We start from the raw sequence: 20178 nt of genomic DNA on the forward strand, positions 1-20178 counted from the left end.
TGATAACAATAGCTATTCATATATTGTCCTAACTTAAAGATGCAGTATATAAGAATTTAAGTTGACAGCATTGAAATTATCAAGAGAATGTGAAGAAAATAAGTTTTTACCTTCTTAAGTCTGTGTTGCATTACAGAGCTAGCATGGTAACCAGCTCGCCCTGGCCTGTCCCCGTCCAAACTTCCTGTGCTGGCGGTGTAAATCACCAACACTCCCCTGGCGCTCCTAGTAGGACCACTAGATTCACGGCTCACTGAGCTAACGAGATAACGTTAGCCCTAGTGAGAAGCAGTTAGTGGTTACCCTGGGGATATCCTCCTTTTTGTCTTGAGTTTGAATTTGACAGGTGGCCAATTCTGACATATTGCACCTTTTTAGCCCACAACGCTGGGAGGACAACAGCGACAGCGGTGAACAATATCTTTGGTCAATTTTTATTTATTTTTTTAGTGTTATTGTTTTATTTTTATTTCCAGGGACAATGCACATTGATCAGCATCCCTGTAGACACACATATACACATCACCGTGCACCGTCGCTCAATATAAATCCTGCTTGGTGTGCAAAATGTGTCAATAGTCTTGTCAATAAAAATCCCACACACTGCATATGATGTATATAGGCATGCAGACATGCTGACAATGCACATCCACAATCCATTCATGCTACCTCTATGCTTCTTTACACTAGTTGTATACTAGCTACATACAGAATGGTTGACCTGCACAGCCCGTTCCCACTCCCAGCAGCCTGATCAGTGGCTCTCGTTAGCCCACTAGTGTCCCTTCTTGAAGAATCCCTCTAGTGCTGTTATATAAAAAGTAAAGCCCGAACGATATATTGGTTGGCTGATATTGGCTTATCACAGATGCATCATATCAACGCATAAACTGGCCAACATGCACTTGTATGAAAACTCTTATTTTTAGAGAGAAAGAGGCGCTCAGGGTAATTAATGTGCGTGACAGAAGGTTGTTGTTCATCAGTACGGGGGCTTACGTTGCTATTGTTATGATGAACTCGTTGTGGACGGCCCTAACTCAGTTCTCCCCCGTGTGCCAGGTGTGGATGACGGGGAGGACATCCCCCGGGAGACTCTGGTCGGCATCTACGAGAGGATCCGCAAGCGAGAGCTGAAGACCAACGAAGACCACGTCTCACAGGTGCAGAAGGTCGAGAAGCTCATTGTGGGAAAGAAACCGGTGAGTATCTACTCCACAAAGTTCACTAAAAGTTATTACGGTTTTCAAGGTGTGACATTAATCTCTGAAGCATCTTTTGCTTGATTCCTTTTCTCTTAAATAAAAAAAAAACCTTCCTCTTGATTTACTGACAAGTTTGAGTCATGAAGAGATTCCGAAAAAAGCTAAGTGTACCTTTGGGTGCTGTTGTGTGAGAGTGGACACATGCCGGGGCTTAGACCTTCACGCTGCTGGTTTTAACAAACCCGGAGCCCTTGAGAGGTGTCACCTAATGCCGCAGTCCGATGAAAAATGGGCACCTTCTGCTGCCTTAGCACATTATAGCTCTTTCTTAGTTTTAGAGGGGAAGTGTTTTAAAGCAAAGTTAATTAACCGCTAGCATGAGTTTGATTGTTTCACTAATCATTAAGTCAGTTAATTTCTGTGCATGAATACTGACCAAGAGCTATTATCTCATTTAGTTGTGCATGTGCTCCAGCCCCTCAGGAGCAGGCCGGGACAGCATTTCTGCATTATTCTGCATGCGATGATGTCTCTTTCATGATGTGAAGGTTACAAGTTAGATTACCCTATGCAGCCTCGGGAAAGAGGCTTGTCGTGCATGGAGGACTTTGTTTCAGTCGGTTTCCTGTGGGATGGACGGGTTCCTCTGCCAGTAACAATTTAGCGTATTGAAAAATGATCCCTCGTCACAGAATTAAAAGCTCTGGGGGAATCGCGGTAAAAAATGCTCCAGTGTGAAAACCACGCAGGAATCCCTCTCCGTAACGATGGGGTCCACTGGTGGTGCACGGAGTGGCCTTCTAAAGGGAGGATCTGTTTTCATTCCAACATCATTACAGACTCCCTCGAGTCCGGCAGCATATACAGACCACCACCCTGTATGTCTTCATGGCAATTTAAATAGGCTGTAGGCGCACAGCCTGCACGGGAAGATCCTTATGTTAGTTTTTCATAAGCAAGAGAGATTTAAAAAAAAAAACAAAAAAAAAACTGCATTTAACATATAACTTCTTTGTCTTTTTTAGATCGGATCTCTCCACCACGGCCTTGGATGTGTAAGTATCCATAAAACATGTTTCATTCATAATTTCATGCATGAGCACAGCTTCCCGTCTGAGAACATCACAGTTACAGCAATTCACACAGGTAGTTTCAGAGGCAGGAGGCATCGGGAACTTTTGCCCCCTAAAGCGTCGCATCTGCCACCGAGCGATGAGCAGTCATTGCTTAACCCCGAGGGCCAGACAGAATCGACACACATAAATTCTTGGGTGGCGCTGAGCTGCAGAGTGTTTACAGAGTCTGTGCTCAGCAGGGTGTACATCACTGCTGGGTGGGTGCCATGCAGATGCCTCTCGGTCACAGATTACACTGCAGAGCCCCCAATTTTAAGGAGATAATGAGTTCTGATCATTTTTATGGGAGGAGCGAGGCACTGACTTTGCACTAGTAGCACTAAAATGTTTTGTAATTCATTAATGCCAATTTCACAGTACATCTGCTGTGGTAAATACTTATTTTGAACACTAAGACATTAACCTCAGATCATTTTAACTGACATTAGTCCCTATTTTCTAACCAACCAAGGATTAAATCTTTAGTGGCAGCCATAAACAGAAGTATCCAATACGTTGCAACATCTCTTCATGTGTCACTTTGAATGCTGCTAAGAATGCAAAAAATTCTGCTCAAAGTTTTTACCTCTAACACAGAGGCAACAATGACCTCTGAAGTGTGAAAAGCGTCTGTGCTCTTTTCTTTTCACCTTGTAGGTGCTGTCGCTGCCCCATCGCCGGCTGGTGTGCTACTGCCGCCTGTTTGAAGTGCCAGATCCCAACAAGCTGCAGAAGCTCGGCCTTCATCAGCGGGAGATCTTCCTGTTCAATGACCTCCTAGTGGTAAAAGCCCTTCTCCTCTCCTCTCCTCTCCTCTCCTCTCCTCTCCTCTCCTCTCCTCTCCTCTCCTCTCCTCTCCTAAAACATCATTGTTTTCATGATTTCAGGTAACCAAGATCTTCCAGAAAAAGAAGAACTCGGTGACGTACAGCTTCAGACAGTCTTTCTCTCTGTACGGGATGCAAGTCATGCTGTTTGAAAACCAGTGTAAGTGGCTTTTTCTCCTCGCTCGGTCTTTGTCTCCGTGGCGTGTTAGCTGACAGTGTTTACATCACGGGGTTTGATTTAGCGCAGGAACACATCCAGCAGGAGCGGGGAGTCAAACCAATGGGCTGTGACATTGTTTAAACCCCGGACTTCAGACGGATTTGCCCCAATGTGTTTTAACTTCGGTTTTGATCAATGGCCCTTGTGTAAATGTCCTCTCCCTCCTCTGTTTGCCTTTGCCCCAGATTACCCAAATGGAATCAGGCTTACATCAGCGATACCAGGTGCGGACATCAAAGTCCTCATCAACTTCAACGCGCCCAACCCCCAGGACCGCAAGAAGTTCACAGACGACCTACGAGAGTCCATCGCCGAGGTCCAGGAAATGGAGAAATACAGAATAGAGTGTGAGCTGCCCTCTTTTTTTCCGTCTCCCATCCCCCTCTCCCTCTCCTCTAGTCTACCTCAGGCTGTGTAAAGTAGAAACAGGGCATGGTCCTCATTACTCAGCTGTGGCACTTAACGAGGGAGAGTTTTTACAGGAGTTCACAGGATGGCTAGCGCATTTATTTTCTGGACATTTAAAAGGCAATTCCGTTAAGACATACGAGAGCAGGATGTTGGAAATTATGAAGATCAATAACGAGTTTCAGACAGTGTAAAAAAAGGTGGCCGAGGGCATTACAGAGAAGTTCCCTGGCCCGGGCGCGATGTTAAAACCACCGCCACTTACCTCAGTCTTTCCTTGGCTCTCCTCTCCACAGCTGAGCTGGAGAAGCAGAAGGGGGTGGTGAGGCCCAGCATGTCGCAGAGCTCCGGCCTGAAGAAGGAGGCCGGGAATGGAAGCATGAACCGCGCCAGTCTGGACGACACCTACGCCATGGGAGAGGGCCTGAAGAGGAGCGCCCTCAGCAGCTCCCTGCGAGACCTCTCCGAAGCAGGTACAGCCCCTGCTTTTTACCAGCCAGGTGTCACGCACCTGCCTGTGACGATATGAAGGGGATAAAAATAGCAAAATGTTGTTTCACTGCACCGCACTGTTTTGATTTTAGAAGTTAAATCCACTTTGTAACTCACCCGTGACTGGATCGTTGGTCTGGACGATGTGTCCTTCAATGCTTAACTTCTCCTGTACCCTGCATACTTTGTTTTAGCAAGACCTTTTTTTCCGATCCAAAGACTGAATACGGACCTTATTTGAGAAGAAATTGTTTCAGAAATGCAGTTTTTATCCAGATTTGTCTTCTCAGTGATGAATGAAATTGACAGGCAGTTCTCACCCCCGATCATCCGGATTCTTTCTCAAACATTTCCATTCATGTTTTTTATCGTCACTTTTTTTTTTTTTTTTTTTTTTTAGCACTCTTAAGTTTGTTTTTTATCCAGAGACATTTCACGTTAAGTTTTCTTCAAACGTCATGTGCCATTTCCTCTCACGTGTATTTGTGAACCAAACAAAATCGGTGCTGATGTGCGCCAGTGACAAAAAGATCCAAGATTTTTTTTTTAGCCTCAGACTTGGTGTTAACAGTCATCTCACATCCATGAATATCAGTGTTTAACACGGCCGCTCCGTCTCTGAAGCAGGAGTACATCTCATTCATTACAGATAACAGCTATGTGAAGTTATCGGGTGATTAACTTGATAACGAAATGAAATCCAGTCAGGGGGTCTGCCTCAGTGTTGGTAATCCGATACGCTCTGCTCCTGTGATCACTTCCTCAGTGGGGAAACGATAGGTCAGCCAGCGAAGAAGTCTGTAGACGTCCCTCCTGTCTCCCGTGTTCCTCCGATTGCAGGATGTGGCATGTTAGTGGGGTCATTTTTGTTAAGTGTTTTCTTTTTCCTTTCCTGCCATACTCCATTCCATGTGTATTTACTGTGTTCTTTCCATACACATCAGGTATTCTCCTGTATATGTGTGATTATTGGTCATGTATCATTGGCTGAGTGTGCCTAACAACGGCAAGAGTGCTCTGTTCGCCCTCAGACCTGTATATGCCTGTACATCCCATGTGCAACGACCACTGTATTGCTTTTGATGTGTCCTCCTCCTTTGTGACTGTCACTGAGACCGGCTTTTTTTCACCAACCTTGACCCTTTTTTTTAAATTTTTTTTGCAAATCTACATCTTGTGACAACATTAAGAAGGAGTTGTCACGCATTAAACAACTAAAAACAAACCAAAAATTGGACAAATTTTCTCCGGCATCGGCCCTTTTTTTAAAGACATAGCTCGCAATCTTTTGGTAAAAACTTCCCTTTGGACATTTTGAACAAGTGCGTTTGAAAAAAAAAACTTAAAATCACTGTAATTCCACTGCAGCCTCAGTTTTTTCAAGAGTAACAGACTTCACTACAGTTAGCCACACACCCACCTATCACCCACCACCCTCCCAGACCTGAACGCGCTCTCCCTTTCCCCGCCCTATATTTGGACCTTACTCACAGTCACAATGCACTGCACTGCCCCCCTGCGGGACTGGCGGGCGGCCTAAACGTCTGTAGTCTATCCAGGAGTGCTGTCGATCTCTAATCTGTGGTATTGCATGTCTCGGGCAGGCAAGCGGGGGCGTCGCAGCAGTGCAGGATCACTAGACAGCAATATGGAAGTAAGTTGGAAGCAGCTGGTATCCAAGCTACTCTCTATGTGATGATGTGCACTGTGAAAACACACCATTTATTTTTTGGTCTTACACCTCCTTTGCTTCATAGACTCAGTCCATTTGTTTGGATCATTTATTTTTCCTTCCTGGGATGCCTTATAACCTGCTTGCCTCAGTTAGTGTGCATGCATGGGTTGCCTGCCTCTGATCCTGCCCCTTTGTGGAAGCCAGAGATCTCCTGTTTTTTTTTTGGTCATGTTATATGACCAATACACACTTTTACCTTCAAACAAGCATGACTCTACTAATCCCCTCCTCTGATCCCCCCCCTCCCACTTGTCGCCTGTCTCTGTCTTTTCATTCAACCACATCCAAGCGGTTTTTCATTTGGTTCTTCCTCTCTGTGGCAGGGTCGTAGCTCTGTGAGACACTAGGAAAACTGTACATCTCCTGCAGCCCCTCCTTCTGTCCGGGTCTTTTTCTTTTCCCCCACCCTTATCCACAACTTCTCTTTAATGTTGTAAGGTTCAGGGAGGAACGTAGCCTTCACAGTCAGAGGTCTGCCGGTGGGCTTCACAAGGACTTCTAAAGATGTGGATTTCATTCATTCATCTTTTCCCTCATTCCATGTGTCCATGAGTCCATGTGTTGGGTTGAAGTCTGGGACCCTGAAAATTTCATTCTGCTGTCAAAGACGTCACACGGTCTCTCTCCAGTCTTAGATGAAAGCATGTGCCAAAGGGAAAAAAAAACGCTTTATTAGGAGAATTCGTACCTGGATGTAGTGAGCAGTGTCGGACCCCAGGAAAAAAAAAGAGGGGGAAAGTGTCCAGGCCTGTTGTGGAGTCTGCACAAAAGAGCTTAGTTCCTCCTGCCTTCTGACTTGTAGTTGAATGTGTGGATGACGAGTTTGCCTGTCACATCCTCTGCATGTGGAAACTATGCCTCCATTGATTATAACAAGTTGCATGTGTGACTCTTTAGAGGGTTTGGCACACTGACTGCAATGAAGATGAAATGTTGTCTTTTTTTCTTCCCCTGTTAATGTCATTATTGATGCTCTTAATGGTGTTTTTATATAATTACTCTTGTTGCAGATTTACGGTTTCAAGCCAGTTAGCTCCTTTGAACAGAGGCTCCCTTCATCTTGAAGATGAAATATTCCTAGCGTCGCTGCTGCCCACCATGAAAACATTTTTAGTTTCTCATTTGCATGCCCTATAACATTTTGCTACTTGTTTATCTGAAATAAGAAAACTGTGAGTTCATCCTGCTGGTGCCTTGTAGCTGCAGTTTGGTAGCTGTTGTGCACAGTGTCTCACAGACGTGCTGTCGCCTCTTTTTCCCGCCTGCAGGGGTCCATCATTAGCAGTCCGCACACGCGTCGGAGAGCCACCACGCCACGTGAGGGCGCACCACGCGGCCATCCCTCAATCCCTAACTCAGCATCGACCTCCATCCTTGGGTCGCTCTTTGGCAGCAAGCGAGGCAAACCGTCATCCCAGGGCCACCCTCCTTTCCCTCCGCCCGGTCAGCCCACACTCATATCCCACAAGCCCCACCCGACCAACCTGCACCACACAGCACAGGTAGCACACCCAGCGCAGGCCCAGCACCACGGCCACCACTCCCACTACTGCCAAGTCCCACAGAACCCGCCGCCTTACCACCACCACCACCACTACCACCCCCCTCCCCACACGCAGTACCACCAGCACCCGGCCTACTCCTCGCACGCACACCAACACGGCCACTCGCAGCACAGCCATTACAGCCAGCATTCCCATCACGCCTCACACTCCCAGCATGCCCCCCACCACCACAGTCAGCAAGCGGGTTCGGTACCTGGCGGACCCAAACCCAAACACAGTGGCATCAGCACCGTAGTGTGATGCTCCTATCGCAGAGAGGAGAAGCAAGGAGGGGACTTGATGAAGGAGGGACAATTGCTTACACCAAAGGGACTGACAGCATAGCTCTATGGCCTGTCCACTGTGTTTTACTGCTGCTGTGATGGAAACACACGCAGCCACCTTTTTCACCTCCAGGTCCAACTAATATGCAGGATGGAAATCGGACACAAATCTTCCACCAGGGGCCTTTTACTAGTTTGCCTGATCATGGGCCTGGCCCCGTCAGGGTTTCGTGGGGGGGGGGGGGGGGGTTCTGTACAGGAAGATGCTCTATGTTTTCCACACACACACACACACCATTTGGCCGCGACGGCTGCAGAGAAAATGTGTTTCTTTTCTCATCGAGCCGCTCCCTACTCCTCCATTCCCTCAATAAACCTGTCTTACCTTCACATAATCAGGAGGGACGACGGCCCGAGACGAGAACACGGCTGACTGTTTTTCTCCGTCGCAGCGATTGCCGTCGTTTTCTCGCGCACACCCCCCCCCCCCTCCGGAATTCAACTTACAACTCTTTGGTTTTGCAGACCCTTACCATCATATGAATGCAATTTTGTCGTCGCCTCCCGTAGAAGCTCATACGTAGTGAAGATATAATCATTTCACACTAACTCGAATCAAGGGAGAGGTTAAACAACTGAGGCGACCGTCTCAGTCATTGTAGTTCTAGTGCTGTATTTACTGTAGATGACAGCTATATGTGTTGTCTCCTAGCTCTCATAAATAAATGTGCCAATTATTAATGCATAATCTATTTAGTCAAGACTTCATGTACAGTATATTGTGCGTAAAGTAATCTGTAAGATTATACTTACAATTATTATTATCAGCAAAAATGAATTCTATCAGTATTATTCTGACTCTGTGGTAACAGGATGTAGATCTGAAAGGAGTGAATTCCCATTCAGTCCGGCCTATAATCTATTTTTGCCTTTTTCGGATGGATCAGGAGGATGGATGGCAGCTGTTGCATATGGGCCTCAAAACGCTGTGCTGTGTGTCGCGGCTGAAGCCTCAAAGCAGACTTTTCCTGTCAACACTCTGGAACGTTAAACCTTGCTGGTCGGTTGTTTTAAACTCAGTTTACTACTCATACTGTGGCTGCTTTAAACTGTAAAAAAAAAAAAAAAAAAAAGTAATGTGGATTAAGAGTAAAAAAGGACATTAAACGGACCCCTCAGAAGGCGTTGAACATGTCAAGTCTGTTGCCTTTAGCGTATGTGACAGCTGCACGTCGCGACTCCTCAAATTAAAAACATATACAATTTTAAAAATCTTCTTCTTTTGCCTTGTTTAGTACGTTTTTTTTTTTTTGTTTAAGTCGCCGAAGAGGTTCGGCGAGTTAATGAAAAAATCAGATCTTAAAGTATTTTTTTCATCTTTTTTCTATTATATGTGCAATATCGTTGTACTGATTTTGTACATCAAGAGCAAGGTGTCCCTCAAATTTGTGCTTTTTTCCCTCCTTTTTTTTCCCCCTCCATGTTGCATCATTATTTATTTATATTCTTTTTTTTTGTTTTCAACCCCTGTCAGAGTCGTTTTTTTCTCTGTAAATTTAATGTGTGGCTGTCCTCGTGGTCTTATGAGAGGTACAGACTCCGGAGTTCAGTGGAATGTCTAGTGAGTGATTTTTTGCATGTAATGTTATTAATGTGAGGCTATCCTCTGCACATTGTATAACGAATCAGTGTTACCATAGCAAGTTTAAGTGCAATCATGTTCAGAAAAATGCAGACTTGTACTGAGAGTGAGAGTCTGTTTTCTTTTCCTTTTTTTTTGTCCAGGATGAGATTCAGGTGAAAAAATAACTCTTGTTTTTTTGTTTTTTTTCCATTTAAGAATATATAAATACTTACTTACACAGTTCACAGTGGAAAGAGGAATGTGTGTATATATTTTAATAAAAGGAATATGCTTCTCTTTGGGCTGAACAGAAATATTTTGCTGGATAAGCACATATGGAAGAACACTTTCATTTTTTTCAGGAAATGCAAATATATTCAACAAAATGCAAACTGAACAAAGGAACTGGGTATATGTAAAGAATAACTTTCTACGTTCTACAAATAAGAGTCTATTCTAGTGTGTAAATTAGTGACAGTAAACTGTTTGTCCCAATATTCAGGTTGTAAATGTATTTTAACATTCACAGATAAAATAAAAAAAAAACAAAAAAAAAAACAACCCATCGCCATAAGTCAGGCTTACGCTCACACATCTCTCCTCATGTGAATGAACAAAAAGGACGTTTGGACGACAGACATATCACATTTGGGACGTCAATGATCAACTGAATGTGTCTTTCCATGGATTTATCTTTGCTATAATTCTGGAATCTTTGGGATGATGTAAAAACCGAAGAATCTGTTTTTGTTCTGGTGTGTGTGTTGTAGTGCTTCTAATGTCTTCAGTCATTCTTTGTGAGAAGGTACCCCAACGATGCACTGCATGGATCATCATGTGTCCTATTCACTGTGAGCTGATGGGGGGGAGGGGGAGAAAAAAAATCAGCCTATAAATTTTGACTTCTCGTTTTGGTTTTCTTTATTTTTTTTTTTGATCAATTGGGGGATTTTTCCCTGATGTTGATGTGTTCTTGTTGTTTCCATGTTTGGCTGGTAGTTGTCGCAGCTCAGCATGCATTTCATTAACAAAGCCATTGTTGTAAATTACGAAACATAAAGAACATTGCACTTCTGTTGCTGAGGGCTTTCATCGTGTAAATACGGGATTTTGATGTGCGAGCTGATGAACTGCTTGGAAAGGAGACTTTGTCATTTTGAAGCTGTAAAAGGGACCAAGACGGGGGTTAAAAGAACTGTACATAATGTGTATATGATCAGTACTCTATTCTGATATCTGCAGTCAAGATCAGGATGTATATACATCGCCGCCTCGTAGATGGATCAGAGGGGTGATTTATGAACATATCGATTGTCTCTGCCTCCGGCTGTCTTGAACTGACATTTGCTGTAGAAAATCAAAAACAGACTGTTAGAAAGTCCGCTGCCATTTACACCCAGCTCTCTTTTCATACATGCACCTCCCCTACCATACAGACACACACACATGCACACAAACACACACATGCACACACACACATCCAGCTGCAAGCTGTTCAGTCTGGCGCGAGACACATTTTAAAAAAGGAAAAAGACAAGAATGGCCTCATTTATATGTGCATTCTGTTTGTACAGTGAGTAGTGAGTCAGTAAGACCCCAGTTATTGTAAAACTTCAACTGTGACAATGTTGAGAACGCAAAATAAACAAATATATGACTTATGGTACGCATGTGTTGTTTCTGCTCTCCTGCGCAACATGATGTCCGTCAGTGTGAATCAAACAAAACCCTTTTCTTTTCCATGTTTTTTTTTTTTTTTTTTATATGATGCATTTCACATTAGTGCCTTATCTCTAGGCTCTCGTATCTTCCCCTTCCAGGCTCCTACATGACTTGCCACTAGTGCAGCAGAATTTCCACTAGAGGGCATGCATCAAAGTGCTATGAAATAAAAAGAGAAATCTGTGCTGTGACACCACCTATGGGTGAAAAGTGTAGCTGCTACACAGCTGTCCTCATAGGGATTCTTGAGTGCAAATGATTGTTGGCACTCTCACCTCTCAGCTTAAAAATCTTGTAAATTCTTTGTAGATTTTCTTGGATCACTGGTTATGTCCAACCATCTTTGCAGCTCAGGGTTTTCTCTTTGAGCCTCCAGCTCATTCAGAATTTGCCTTTGAGAATATATCACAGATAAATTCCAAATTTTCATAAAGCTGCTCTTGCCCCCAGCTCTATCTTTGCACTAAAGTGCCCCCCGTGCTCCCAGCGCCACAGTGGATGTCAGTAATGAACACTGTGTGGGAGAGCTTCAGATAGCCCCCCTTCGCTCTTCCTAATAGATTAACTCTTATCTCCTTTAAGCAGATGGATTCCCTTCATGTGAAATGCACCAAAAGCATGCAGTGTCATTGGTGCGCTCCTCTCACTGACGTCGCTCTGTTTTGGGTGTGTGATTATTCAACACGTCAGTTATAAAACTAGGACACTGTGGGCTCAGTGGATCTTTTGAAATGCTCTCAATGCTCGAATGCAACATTGGATTTGCACAGTGGATAAATAATGACATGTCAAGGATGACCGGCAACACAAGAAGTGACTCCCAAGTTGGATGACTTCAAAAGGTTTGTAGTCGTTTTTCTTTAAAAAAGAGAGCAGTTTGACATCCACTCTGTCAGTTAGCTCAATCTGAATATCTTTTTTTATTTATTCCAGCTAAAGCATGCACAGGGACATCTAATATCTGCGTCACATGTATTTCTTTTGGCATAAAAACTTCAAGGACAAGTTCACCCAAAAATGAAAGTTCAGTCATTATCTGTACTTCGCAGCAAAACAGTGACGCAGCATTCTACTAAACAATTGAAGTAGATGGGGACTTGGAAACAACTTGGAATAGGCTACAGTGAAGATTTTGGTTTTAGACTCGGACTTAGACAACTTTATTAATCCTTTTGGGAGGTTCCCTCAAGGAAATTGAAGCTCCATGTCACACACAGCACTGTTACACACTTTTGAAAAGGTCGTAAATAACATCTTTTTAGTGGGATCTTTGGGCTTCTGGAGAGCTTCATTACGAGGGCCAAGCTGTATGAATTCATTTTATGTTTTCTGCCCTCTTGTTTTGTTCTGTCCCCATCAACTTAAATGGTTTAGGAGAATACTGCATTGTAGTTTTTGCAGTGAAACGCCAGAAATTATTTCCAAATTTCCGTAGGCATGAGGGTGAGTAGATATCAACAGCATTTTCCTTTTCAGGGGACCTTTATTAGTGTTAAACGTCCTGATACACAGCTTTGTGGACTATGTCTTGATTTACAATGCAGCACTGAAGGCATCTTATAAAACATCCTCTCTGTTCCTACGATTACGTAAGCTGCAAATAAACAGCGTAAAGAGGGAATAATCTTTTACTTCTACCCGCAGGATGCTCTCCTGTATAAGCTTGGCTGCTCTGCTTTTCGTGGCCACATCGAGCGCACTCTCTCCTGGTCAGCCCTGCCTGTGCTCAGCCCTCCTGCCTGCTGGCCTTAAAGTGAACTGCAGCTCTGTAAGCCTCATGGAGCTGACTCATCTGCCCTCAGACACCGTGGAGCTCCATGTGCAGGACAACCGGCTCACCTCCGTGACCCCGGGCCTGTTTGACCCACTCACTGCCCTGAAAAAGGTCTCCCTGTACGGGAATCCCTTCCACTGTGACTGCAAGATCCAATACCTGAGGAACTGGTTGCTAAAGAACCGGGCCATCGTCTCCAGGGAGCCCACCTGTGCCAGCCCGGGCTCCGTGGCTCTGAGAGCCATCACTGAACTGAGTGACGACTTCTTTTCTTCCTGTGCCCTCACAGGCTGCACCAATGGGATTTATAACACCACGGTAGGAGTGTTGCTCTGCTGCATCATTGTTCTGCTTCTGTGGAGTTTGAGACTGGCCAAAACATCCACCATCACCTTGTATATAGACAAGATACAATCAGGTGTGGAGGCTGGCTCTCTGCGCTTACAGAGGCCCAAACGCAGGAGAAGGCTGCACACCGGGCTGTCAGAGGTCTCTGACTCTCTCACTTGTCCAGAGGAATTAGAAAAGCCACTCTTAAACATGGAGTTACTGCCGCAGGTACTGGATGTGCTGCACAAGAAGCACGATATAAAGATAAACCTACCTGGGCGACGTCTTTCTCTACTACAGAGGAATAGCAAATATACTACAAGTGACAAACAGAGTTGAGGTCAGTGAAAGGCAGCTCAACAGATTTCTTTGTGTTTTTTTTCTTCCAATAAAGTTGTTTTTCACTCTCCACGTCTCTTTCAGGCTTTTTTTGGGTAACTGTTTTTTTTTGTTTTGTTTTTTTTTAATCTTTTTCTTTTTATACCTCATTATTATACCTCATTTATACCTCATTTATACCTTTTTATTGTATACCTCATTATATTCAGGAAATTGTTCCTCATTCAGGCGTGGAATGCACCAGATTAAATGATGAAGGAAAATCTAATTGAAAAGTGCGGTTTGCTGTCCACGGCATGCCATAACGAGCTATAATGTAGCAAGAAATAACATTTTAATAATGTGCTCATACACTTACATTAGGACATTTGAGTTTTGAGAATTATTTTGGCTTCTTATGGCATTGAAATTGATCCAATTGAAAATGCCTAGATACTCATCAGTCTACACGTGTGACATATATGTCTTGCAGCTGATGAGGCGGTAATAACACAAAGACAAATCTGCACTCTGCTGTCTGTCACAGATGCTGAAAGGGGCAATGTGTCATTTAGGAGAAGAAATTCAGATTTTGAGTATTTATAATATAATGAGGTACTAATACAACCTCAGAAATATTTATTTTTTTCCCTTAATTGAACAAACGGGCTGTTCTCAGAAGAAAATAAGGGGCCCCTGAACACTGTTTGAAGCTAGAAAGGTGGCAGGGTCCGCCACATATGAACAAAGTAAAACAGTACGAAATTAGGTCAGTTTGTTTATTCAGTTCTTTTAGGGCATAAAAAAAGAAAACTCCTCTCCTCTGATAAATGTTTTCCCCAAAACAACATAATGCACCTTTAATTATCCAACGCTGTGGCTCATTTTTGATGGAAAAAAGACAAAACTTTCCAAATGTGCGACTCTTATATTTCCTTCAGTCACAGTATTTACAAGGAGTACATTACTACAAATGATCAAACGTAGTGCCGTAAAAGCACTGGATTGGCGTTGTACTTAGTATCTAAATAAATGTCTCGTTTAGCTTTTCACCTCCGCAGTTAAAATCTTAAAAGCATAAAAATGAGTTTTCTACATCTTAATAAACAGGTTATGGCAGGAAGGTATTGTAACATTTAACAGAGATGAAAGTTTCTGATCTGTGCAAATACTGGTCGAGGCTCTCACCACTAGACAAAATGCAGACGGACAGACTATTAGAGGACAATATTGCACATCGAACAGTTACTGTTTCTTTTTCTTTCTTTTTTTTTGACAGTACAAGTATTACTCTTATATTCATGCATAGATTTTCCAGGATAAACGGGTAAACAAATGACTACAAATGCAATAATAAAAGTCACCTCGAGAATAAAAGGTCAAAACGTTATCTGATGCTTCTTAAAAACACTTCTTCAATATCTGTAATAAATATAGGATGATTTCAGGATTTGTAATTATCTAAAACATTACTATTGTCTAAAAAGATACTGAGTAATAGGGTCAAATAAGGCCGTTCTGACACTTCTCCTTAGTGAAAAACAGGTAATTGAAGACTATCACAAAAAAAACAATATAAAAAAAGAGCGGTTGACAGTAACGGTTACATGATTCATCTTCTCTAAAGTTTGTCTGAATGTTTTGAAAGTTTAAAACATGACCCATGTGTCGTTAATGCCCTGTCAGGTGGTTAAACGATGTCCACAGTGTTAGGCTCCTACAGGTTTATGCATTAAGCGGTATACACAGTTTAGTGCTTCCACTCCCTACCTCTGCAAGGACCCGCACAAAACCTGTTGGCTCAAAACTCTACTGAGGCACAAACTTCTCCTGCTCGAAGATGAGGTCGACGGCATCGGCCACGTCGTGCACAATGAAGCCCGGCTCCACCAGCGCGGGGTCGAATCTGAAGTCCCGGTGCCCGTGGAACACGGTCTCTTTGATGCAGTCGTTTGCGTCAGACGGCACCGCTGCGTTGGGGTTGTACACCCCGGTGCAGACCAGGACAGACTTGCAGGAGGTGGCAGAGGGCAGCGCCAGCTCGCTCTCCAGCAAATTGTCCATCTCCTCCTCCTGGGGTACGGCGGTGGAGGACCCTGTGGCGGCCACCATCTTAGCAATGGCTTTGGGGTTCTTCCTGGCCACCCTCTCCTCCAGGTAGCGGTTGTACAGGTTGGCGCCGTAGATGTCCGTCATAAGGTTGTCTCTGAGAGTGCAGAGGGGGGGAAGAGATTGCTCAGCGTACGCACAAAACTAGTACCTGTATGTGCACGAACGTGTTCATTTTCTGCTGTGTTCAAGGAGCAACGGAAGCGATCACACAGTGCTGACACACAAACGCAGCCGCACTAGCACGACAGCAGCAACACTCGTGATGAAAAAAACTGAAGTGAAACATGCAAGCTGTGGAGGGAACGTGTGACATGTTCACCGACATGCTTGTGGGAAACTGACACGGAGGAGTTCTGTACTTTCATATGATGCTTGTCACCAGATTACTGAGCAACACCTCAGGCACTCAACTGGACACTCACTGCAAACCTTAATTTAAATGTGAGCAAAAACACTTTCCATAAACTGGAAAAAACAAGTGAGGTTAACTCGCCTATTACTCGGTTAAATTTACAGCTCCTGCTCTCCGCCTCCTTTCATTTTCATTTTATATTAAACTGGCAACAGACAGGTTTTTTTACTTTAACGTATCATTATGAAGAGAATGCTGATTGCACAATGTAATGGCTGTAGAATAATTAAACCATCTGCATTTGGATTGGTTTCCCACAAACCTCGCTTTCACTATGCAGTTCTGTCGCACATGAGAATAGGAGGGAAAAAGTGATCCAGTCAGGTTGGCAGCCTGGCGACATTTCTGTCTGCGTTCACGTCCCTATCATAGACTTCATGATCGAAAAAACATGTTTTGTCCCGTGTTGTTTTTCTTTGCGACTCTGAGAAGTAACGCAAACAATCTAGTCGTCTTTCCAGCAGCGGTGGAAACATTAACACCGCTTGGAAGACTAAAAGGTGAGAAAGTTGCCCGACAACAGCCGTGGTGTCTTACCCTATCGCATAAAGGGAAGTGATGGGAAGTTTCCACTGCCTCTGCATGGCCTGGCTTCTGATGAGGTACTCTGCAAAGTGGTAGGTCAGCTCGCTGGGTTTCCCCATGAGAGCGTCGTACTTCAGGTCTTTGCCGGTTATCTTCTTGAAGATGTTCTCGAGGCACACGAGAAATGTCCCGTGGCCAAACCTGAGACAAACAGTGGAAGACAAAAGGACACTGTGCTTTAGCCGCTGATGTAAATAAATGAAATCCCTCTTTTAAATCTTCTGTGACGGTGCTGATTTTCAAAGGTTACCGTGGAGAATGTGCCTCGGCCATCCACATGAGGTCCATGTTGCAGGCCAGCAGGGGGAGGTGAGGATTGTTTTGGGTGTTGTGAACACTGCCGAGGTTACCGTTGGTCAGCAAAACGTCCACTATCAGCTGCAGGTTGGTCTCCCATCGAATCGGTTCCCCGAACAGAACCACAGCTGTATGTGGAGGTCAAAGATTGACACAAAATCTTGTAGATATCAACAACTCAACGCACAACTGAGGAACCTTTGATGTGTAACCAGAGGAGAGTGCTCTTACCTTCTACCTTGGGAAGGTTGCCAATAGGATTGGACTGAAATAAAAGAAGAGACACTAAACACGTGCTGTTGCATCAAACTGAAAAACAAACACACATTTCTGCACCAGATTTCAGAATCTCACCGGCAGTTTGGGTCTCCGGTTGTGATCCACCATGTCCAGCAACGGGAACGATTCCCTCAGCATGTCAATACTGACAACGTTTTTGAAGCCCACACTAGAGACAGCGTGTTAAGGACAAATGAAGAGCAGCATGTATGTTTAAATGGGTCACAAACAGACAACATAACAAGGCAAAGCCTCAAGGATACTTTTTTGCAATTTCCAGGACCGGTCCCTGTCCGGACACCAGCACACACTTGTCATGAAACTTCTTAAGCATCCTCAGGGGACTGTGGGACATGATGACCTGATCCTGTGTAATCTGGAAACAGATCAAGTGTTCAGGACATGTTAATAGCACAAGTGAGAAGGGACCCCATCCAAAATGACACATTCACAAAGCCTCTTTAACAATTTCTCTGATAACTCACAGGCACTCCCAGGATGTGAGACAGCTGGTCTGCCTTCGTCTGCCGGAGGCAATTCCCTGCGTTTGTGACAAAAACAACCGGCACCAAAAACTGTCCCTGAGAGTCGACCAGCTTCTCAAATGACTTTTTTGCGGCGGGGATTGGCATCCTGCCACGGACGAGCACGCCATCGATGTCGAACAGCAGCCCGAAGCGTGGCTGCGGCTGTGGGACAAGTGCAGGTTTGTCAGCCAAACTGAAGGCAAGATATCATCAGACAATGTGGAGAAAAAAACAAACAGCACAACAAGAAGAAAAGGGAGGCTTTGCAAAGAATGATCAGAACTGGGGTGAAATGGGGATTCGCTGAACACCTACAGGGGCTTTAATGACAGATCGGCTTCACATAGAGAGGGACAATCAGAATACTGAGTGACTTAAATGTACTTTCTGATTGTCTTGTGTCTGTTCATATTGCTTCCACACATTGACAGGGGCTGACTCTACATCATGACATCATCACATGGGCCCTTTATTATGTCTACAACACACAGGGCTGCCATAGAGAAGCCATGGTGACACAGCAGCAGCAGTACATTGGGGGTGTTTGGCTGCATTCACATCCTGTTATCACAACATCTACCCACACATGTACATAAGCTCCTTTAGGCTGCTTGTTTTTCTTCTGTTGCTGGGGCCCAGAGAGCAAACCGGGAACATACTGTCTCAGCTATTGTTTATCTCACGAGGGGTTAAACACAGTATAAGCTAAATCTGCTGCTGTTCTCCCTGATGCCAGCTCCCCCCCTGCTGCTGCTGCAGTTTCCTCCTCCACATCTGAGAAAGTTGCATGCAACACTGTCTGCAACGTCGATCCGACACATTATTTGTTAACACTCCGGACACAGTTCACTACAAAGTATCGCCTCTGTCGACAGTGTATCCGCCTGAGCCCAGGCAGGGCGCAGCAGCAGCAACAGCTCGGACCGTACCTTGCTATTAGAATGAGTTCCGCAAAACCCGCACCGAGAACCGACAGTCCCAGCTTTTCGTCTGGCTTGACGGTTACTCAGGGTGTGCAGGCCCCGGTAAAACGACAGGAGTCCCCTCATCTTATTTACGGTAACAGAAAAAGAAAAAGAAAGAAAGAAGAGAAAGCAAATGGAGCCCGCACGAAGCCTGAAGCCGGCTCGCTCCGGCCGCGCTTTGCCTGGTGATCGGCTTGTGTGGGGTTTTTTTTTTTTCTTCTCTTCCTCAGATGTTTTCTCGCGTATGATTTGACTGGGCGAGACCCGATGACGACATATGAGGAGTAGGAGGGTCTCCGAGCCGCAGCTCAGCCGGAAGGAGCCGGAGGAGCCGCATCTGCACCGCCGCAGCAGCAACCCCCGCTGCCATTTTAGACACCGAGGTGGAGCTTCGCGAGACACTGGTGCGCACGAGCTCCTCCGCGGATCGGAGCGGCACGCGCGCGCACACAAAAAAAGCGCCCACATCACCGTCTCCTTCACACTCATCTGCCCTGTGAGTGTATGTGATCACCGCTGTATTGATCTATATATGCGTCATGGTTGGCGGTTTATTTGCAGCATGGCGCACAACATGGATCCCGACGCACCTTCTCCATTTTACCTTCAGGGCGCAAAACCAGTTTGGTCGAGCCGCTGGTGTGACACGCAGCGGGCTGCCCTCGTGTCCTGGATGTGCTTCAGGGCGGCTAAATGTGCCGCGAGGACAGGAAACCCGACACTTTCTCTCACAGGAGGATCAATCTCCATATCTCCATTCCCAGTTTTAACCAACACCCTTTTTTTTTTTTTAAACAAAGGGTGGTTGCACACATAAATAGAAGGGGACAAAATTCACAAAAGAGCAAATGCATGAGGATAAAGTGTTTGCAAACCAAACACATCAAGGGGTTTTTCAAACTGTCCTTAGCCCAGGGACCTTATTAGGCCCTGGGCTAAGGAAAGAAGGCTAACTCCTATTTTAGCCAAAGGTTTAGTGGCCTGCTCTGGATAAGGGTTAACCCTTGAAAATCTACTCAAACTGGGGCTGAAATAAACAAAGTAGACATTCTAGTGAAAGTGCAGGTCAACCCTGGGTTAACAATGTGTGAGTGAATAGGGGCTAAATATCTAAGGGTCAACTCTTGGTATAGGGCAAAAGACAGCTCAGGACTAAGAGTGCCTTTAAAAAGGCAGCAGAATAACCTTCCAAGAATTAACTAGCTAATCTCTTTACTTTTACTTGTTGCACAATTACAATGGTAACACATGTGGTTGAATCGTAGCCGTCCAAAGTAACAAATAGGATAAAACAATGCAAATGCAATGTTTAAAGCCCAAACACAGTATACTGATAACCTACAGGTATAAACTGGATTCGGCAGATTAGTTGTACTTACATCTGCAGGACAGGCTCAAAAAAT

The 20178-nt window shown here is 44.6% G+C and overlaps 3 protein-coding genes across 11 annotated transcripts in view; 2 read left to right on the forward strand and 1 right to left on the reverse strand.

Moving 5' to 3' along the window:
- Positions 1–11120, forward strand: part of LOC115584676 (IQ motif and SEC7 domain-containing protein 1-like) — a 105681-nt gene extending 94561 nt beyond the window's left edge. For 8 of the 9 annotated variants that reach the window (XM_030422254.1, XM_030422255.1, XM_030422256.1 and 5 more), the window contains 8 exons: positions 1063–1202; positions 2231–2260; positions 2978–3103; positions 3208–3307; positions 3553–3714; positions 4072–4248; positions 5872–5921; positions 7271–11120. In XM_030422254.1, coding sequence (XP_030278114.1) covers positions 1063–1202; positions 2231–2260; positions 2978–3103; positions 3208–3307; positions 3553–3714; positions 4072–4248; positions 5872–5921; positions 7271–7807 — 1322 coding nt within the window. In that variant the 3' untranslated portion in view covers positions 7808–11120. The remainder of the gene's footprint in view (positions 1–1062; positions 1203–2230; positions 2261–2977; positions 3104–3207; positions 3308–3552; positions 3715–4071; positions 4249–5871; positions 5922–7270) is intronic. The other variant, XM_030422261.1, reaches the window with a different exon arrangement.
- A 676-nt stretch (positions 11121–11796) lies between these two features.
- gp9 (glycoprotein IX platelet) lies at positions 11797–13691 on the forward strand. The gene is made up of 2 exons (XM_030422019.1): positions 11797–12018; positions 12821–13691. Exon 2 carries the CDS (start codon positions 12822–12824, stop codon positions 13617–13619), a length of 798 nt encoding a protein of 265 aa, XP_030277879.1. The 5' UTR covers positions 11797–12018; position 12821; the 3' UTR covers positions 13620–13691.
- A 672-nt stretch (positions 13692–14363) lies between these two features.
- Positions 14364–19145, reverse strand: LOC115584497 (haloacid dehalogenase-like hydrolase domain-containing 5). The gene is made up of 8 exons (XM_030421949.1): positions 18740–19145; positions 17769–17972; positions 17547–17659; positions 17359–17452; positions 17236–17269; positions 16958–17132; positions 16660–16848; positions 14364–15804 (listed from the first exon to the last, which is right to left on the reverse strand). Exons 1-8 carry the CDS (start codon positions 18857–18859, stop codon positions 15408–15410), a joined length of 1326 nt encoding a protein of 441 aa, XP_030277809.1. The 5' UTR covers positions 18860–19145; the 3' UTR covers positions 14364–15407.
- Between the last annotated feature and the right edge of the window lie 1033 nt (positions 19146–20178).

This window comes from Sparus aurata, chromosome 7, assembly GCF_900880675.1.
Source record: "Sparus aurata chromosome 7, fSpaAur1.1, whole genome shotgun sequence".
Classification (NCBI taxonomy): domain Eukaryota; kingdom Metazoa; phylum Chordata; class Actinopteri; order Spariformes; family Sparidae; genus Sparus; species Sparus aurata.